The sequence below is a fragment of the Anopheles aquasalis genome, chromosome Y (genome assembly GCF_943734665.1).
Source record: "Anopheles aquasalis chromosome Y, idAnoAquaMG_Q_19, whole genome shotgun sequence".
Taxonomy (NCBI): domain Eukaryota; kingdom Metazoa; phylum Arthropoda; class Insecta; order Diptera; family Culicidae; genus Anopheles; species Anopheles aquasalis.
The window spans coordinates 3,293,044-3,298,043 of record NC_064879.1 but is presented as its reverse complement, the minus strand read 5'-3'; the positions used below and the strand labels follow the sequence as shown (position 1 = coordinate 3,298,043).

Genomic DNA, 5,000 nt, shown 5'->3' with positions numbered 1-5,000 from the left:
ATACAATACAAGTTATTCAGAAAAGTAATGTTGTTATGGTCTACTACAACGGTAGCTCTTTGGTTTATACAAAAGCCCTTTATATCTTTACCATCCAATGCTAATGCATATTGCAATAGAACAAAATAATAATGTTCTCCAGTCATTTGTGTACATGTTTATGGTTCGCTAGTTTTTGAACACATAAAACGGACGTGTTTTTAGAAACAATGAAATCTGTTTCGCGTTGATTATTCGTACGGTTTTCAAGCAAATATACTTTTGATTATTAAGTACACCCTTTTCAAAAAATTAACGCATTGCACATATATTTCAATATTGATCAGAAATAATAGGAAAAATAATAATAGTAATGCAAGTACGCTATGATTTCATCTCACATTTTTATGATTGGCAATGACTAGTATCACTATTATTATTAGTCTACTGATCTGCTGATACGTTTTCAAACATCACACTATGTATGTTTGCACGCAACAAAATTTAAACTAACAAACCAAGGGTACTGACTTTTCCGTAGATAGATGTCTGCATCTTTATGTCCGTCATGTTAATTCTTTTAAACAGCCTATTCCAAAATAATTCTGAAAACATCAAATCCCATCCATATTTTCTCAAGCTAACCGAAAAAAGCTAAAGTGATTCGCTATAATTATATTTAATTGTTCCCATTACAGCCTTCCTGTACAACCATGTACTTCTTTTCCCATTCTTTTCGTTACCTGAGTGGTACTGTAGAGAGGTGGGGATTCCGCTTTGTGATGCGGTACTCGAATTAAGTTTATAGTTTCGGAATGGAACATGCTCATTGTTGGTTTGCTAACCGAACAATACAAAAAAACATTTACTCGCGCCATTTGAAAAGCAGACAAGACCCCTTGAAACTATTGCCCCTGTGGAGCGTTTGTTTTTATTCAAAAGAAGGCCACATCCTTTATTGTGTTTTTCTTCTCAATTTTACGTTGGTTTTTATTTTGCTTCACCATTCAATCATCTTAATTTGTCATGTGGTGATCCGAAAATGCACTATTGTTAAGTTAAATGAGAAAAACGATTAATAAAAATCACAACTGATCCGATAGTGCCAAACTGAAGCAATTAAGCTGTAAGAATACATTATAGATTAATTGCTGTATATCTATAGTTTTTATGAATTCTCGTACTATGAATTCATATAGCCTAGTGTATCTATTTTGTATATCAAACGTATATACCAAACGGACAAGATATATACTCCAAAATGCGATATGTATTGCCACATGTATTGCAACAAGATGCGATTGGATGTATTATCCTAGCCAATATGTATAGCAAATGAGCATCATAGACGTTCAGTGCGTAATGAACGCAATAACATTTGTACAGGTGTGTATGGGGGTGGTACGTAATATTTTTGGAAGGTCATCAGGTTTTATCAAAATTGTATAATGCATTGTGATCATCAACATGAAATTGATTGCGCCTGGAAAGCATATAACACATATATTTCACAACCACATTGTTCATGATTTAATCAGAACTCATTTGGTAAAGTTGGCTAAGAGAATTCCAAAACCGAGAAAAAAATTGGGAAAAGTGAAGTTACTGAGATGCTGCAATATCAATAAAAAAAAAAGCATTCTGGTGTCTCAGAGTATTCGCTATACATGATAATTTATAAAATGATGACCCATCAAATATGATCATGAATACATCGAAAATGAACCAACCAACCGATGATGATGAATTTATAGCACAGAATGACCAACTGTTTTGAAAAATAAATTGTTTTGACACCGAATGTCATAAAATATATTCACACCAACATGTGTTAACAGACACAAACATCAAAATGTGCCTGTGTATATCTATGTATCATGCGTGCGTGCGTGGGAGAAAAACAGTGTGTGTGTTTCCTTCTATTTTCCACACAAATCACGAACGTCAAGCCGAAGTGAAAAATTTCGAATGTTGTTCTTGCGCCCGGATAAAATTGCACTTTTACGATAGCTTGCTACGATAATATTGTTGACTGTTTGCCATCCGAACTCTACGAACGGGAAATTAAGTTCTCTAGCTATACAGCAGCCGCGTTGTTCTAAACTAAGTTCGAGTGAGTAGAAGTTGGCCAATACTAAGGAACTGCGAAATTTTGATACTTATTTGTTACATAATGTCTTCCTTAGATGGCTTTGGCAAGATTTGTTGCGGCTGGAAAAGGAGGAAAACCCAATATTCTATTGGCAGCTTTTCCGACAACTTTTGGTAAATCGCAAATATCGTGTTCACCGAATGTACGGCGGTTTGCTTTGTCAGCTTCCCGAAATGCTGGCGCTGGAAATCATGTTACGCTTTGGAACGCTGAAAGAGTGTTATCCGCTGCCCTCCTCGGCGTGGTTCCGTTTGGAATTATGTTTCCCTCCTTTACCGGGGACACACTGATAGCAGTCAGCGTTGTTATGCATCAGCATTGGTAGGAAACCTCGATTCTACATCTTAATGTTTGGATTTGCGTTATTAACATTTATTATTTGCCGTATTTCTAGGGGTCTAGAAGCGATTGTAACAGATTACGTGCGGCCAATTCTTTTTGGCACGACCGTCCCGAAATTGGCCCATGGTTTATTGCTCATTGTCTCAGCGGCCACACTGGGAGGTTTGTTCTATTTCAATTACAACGATGTTGGAATAGCTGGATGCGTAAAAAGAATTTGGGCAATCAAATCCAAAGAATGAGAAATTGAATATATTGAAATATACCGACAATAGATCGTGAAATTATAGAATGTATTTATTTAGACAAATTAAAGTATAACGAAATTCAAAACTGCGTATGATTGATTTTGCATTCAATGCCACACTTTTCCCGGACTGCTTGATAATCAAAATAATAAACAGTTGCACCACACCGATCCCATAAGATTTTACTTTATAATGCATTAACTACATGGCTAATGTTTAGAAGACGATTTTGTTTCATGGAATATCCGTAATGCTTCCCACTGTTTGCTTCGAAGTAAAATATGAGGTCTGCATTCACGCATGTGATCAACTGCTCGTTCTGGGCTCCAGCCGTGCTTCTGAAAGTAATAGTTTTAATGAATAAAATGCAATTTATCTATTGAGCATAAATGTATTACCATCATCAAGTAACATCCCACCAATGTAGCACTCCTAGTTCTACCAGCTTTGCAATGCACATAGATGGTTCCCGGCACCTCATTACAATCGTCGATTTGCTGCATGCCAGGGAGTTTATTTGCTTTTGGTAGAAAACGATTCATAAAATTTACTCCTCTCCATAACTTGTCCTGGCAGGGCGCTTCAAAAATATCTGTTGTTTCAAGTTGTAGGAATTCAACTCCTAATTTCGCCCATTTCTCTTTATCATTAGAGAAGGCCCACAGCTCGTAGTCTTCATTCATTGATACAACTGCTTTGATATTTTCTTTACGCGTGAGCTCCTGTGCCATCGACCGAAACGGTAGCGCTCCTAGTATGACATTTTCATCTATTCGATCGTACCAATTCCGAGAAGTTATTTTTTCCATCAGAACGTTGTAGAAGAGTGAAGGGTAGAATGTTACTCTCGCAAACATTGCCTGAATTGATAAAAGAAGAGGTCTTAGTCTTAAAATCGCACACATCATTGGCGGAACTAAATTAAACACATCATTAGCAAATAGCCATCTCATAAGCTCATGAGAATAGAATCCATGCCTACCTGGCCTTGGTGATGCTGTATTTTTCATGTAAAAAAGAACTTATTTAATTGATTGTTACAAAACAAGACGAACATGAAACACTCACACAAGGACACACACAAAAACAAAACTTTAACAAAACTATATTGTTACGCATAAAAGCTAGCTGTAAATTAATGAGCATACGATACCGTCATCACGAAATAGAAAGTTTTCTTCCTAGGATTATCAACACTGTACTCTGCAGAAATCCAATCAGCCGTAAAGGGGTAATAGTGTTGATGTTTAGCTGAACGGTCCAGTCCGATCGCGGATCAAGAAAATAGGATGTGCCACACGAAGCATATAGCACCTAACGTGGCCCGGCTGAGATTCGTCAACTGCGGATTACACTAAAATTTTATCGATTTTAGCGGCAAAAGTTACGATTCTTTTGTGGAAGAAAGGGATTTAACTCAATCACACTGAACTATCACTATCGATATAACCCACAAAAAGCATGAATAGCGATCACAAGCTTTAATTATATGTTTCGTGTGGCACTAGCTTTATACCCTACCAACAAACAGCGCCTTCATAAGTCTCCTTACTTAGGCGTTTATTAAGGCCTGTCTGTTGATAGGGTAAATTCGATGTCAAGGAAGTTATTCTAGAAAAAAACAAAATAACAAACAGCACGGCAGAGAAATATTAAATTTAATACGTGTTCTTAGCTCCCTTGCGACTAAAAGAAAAACAGCATCGCTATGGTTTGTGTGCCGTGTTTCATTATTCCCGTTTTACTTTACATTTGGCACAAACTAGTTCAACCAATTCTATTAAAATACTGGAACCCTTGGGAGAAAAAATCCGCGCATGGAGATAAACTAGCATCTTCCAACGAGACGACCTATCAATTAGATTGCGAGGATGGCGTTTGTCGTTTTGCGAGAAAAAGTTCTTCTTTGGACGATTCGGCAAAGCATTTGCAGAGCACCGAAAATGCAACCGATGTGGATAAAAAGACACTGTAACTACCAGAAGCGAGTATTTTAATAATAAACCATGTTTACGTTACTCTCTAAGTGAAACGATTGCGTTGTTTACTTTAAATGCTTTGCACAGTCCAACGACTAGTGCATTGTTTTCAGCTTATTTCCGGTTCTGAAACGCGTGACCATAGAATGCATTCAAGACAAGCATGATTTTCATTGCTATTTTTTAATCGTATGTCTTCTTTTAATGCACACATCAGTTAAAATGTGTCGATCATACACAATCAGAACGAGTAGAATTTATCTAACGTTAATCCCTAATCATTGTTATTTTTCCAAGTGT

The 5,000-nt window shown here is 36.7% G+C and overlaps 2 protein-coding genes across 4 annotated transcripts; one reads left to right on the top strand and one right to left on the bottom strand.

Annotated features, from left to right (window-relative positions):
• The first annotated feature begins 1,893 nt into the window (after window positions 1–1,893).
• LOC126579837 (succinate dehydrogenase [ubiquinone] cytochrome b small subunit, mitochondrial) lies at window positions 1,894–2,809 on the top strand. The gene is made up of 3 exons (XM_050243481.1): window positions 1,894–2,092; window positions 2,166–2,452; window positions 2,526–2,809. The coding sequence occupies exons 2-3, from the start codon at window positions 2,166–2,168 to the stop codon at window positions 2,713–2,715; spliced, it is 477 nt and encodes a 158-aa protein (XP_050099438.1). The 5' UTR covers window positions 1,894–2,092; the 3' UTR covers window positions 2,716–2,809.
• On the bottom strand, window positions 2,753–4,037 carry LOC126579836 (phosphatidylglycerophosphatase and protein-tyrosine phosphatase 1). Of its 3 annotated transcripts, none has more exons than XM_050243478.1 (4): window positions 3,790–4,037; window positions 3,704–3,718; window positions 3,120–3,581; window positions 2,753–3,059 (listed from the first exon to the last, which is right to left on the bottom strand). In XM_050243478.1, exons 1-4 carry the CDS (start codon window positions 3,865–3,867, stop codon window positions 2,931–2,933), a joined length of 684 nt encoding a protein of 227 aa, XP_050099435.1. In that variant the 5' UTR covers window positions 3,868–4,037; the 3' UTR covers window positions 2,753–2,930. The 3 variants fall into 3 exon arrangements, with proteins under 3 accessions (XP_050099435.1, XP_050099436.1, XP_050099437.1); XM_050243479.1 differs by having other exon boundaries at window positions 3,875–4,037; XM_050243480.1 differs by lacking the exon at window positions 3,704–3,718 and having other exon boundaries at window positions 3,875–4,035.
• Window positions 4,038–5,000: the final 963 nt, after the last annotated feature.

What these genes read in the sequence shown, in the direction of transcription:
- LOC126579837 (XM_050243481.1), top strand. Translation starts at nt 2,166, where the DNA reads ATGGCTTTGGCAAGATTTGTTGCGGCTGGAAAAGGAGGAAAACCCAAT. An exon ending in GTTGTTATGCATCAGCATTG is followed by an intron (nt 2,453 to 2,525) that starts GTAGGAAACCTC and finishes CCGTATTTCTAG; the next exon opens with GGGTCTAGAAGCGATTGTAA.
- LOC126579836 (XM_050243478.1), bottom strand. Translation starts at nt 3,867, where the DNA reads ATGCTCATTAATTTACAGCTAGCTTTTATGCGTAACAATATAGTTTTG. An exon ending in TGGGATGTTACTTGATGATG is followed by an intron (nt 3,060 to 3,119) that starts GTAATACATTTA and finishes TATTACTTTCAG; the next exon opens with AAGCACGGCTGGAGCCCAGA.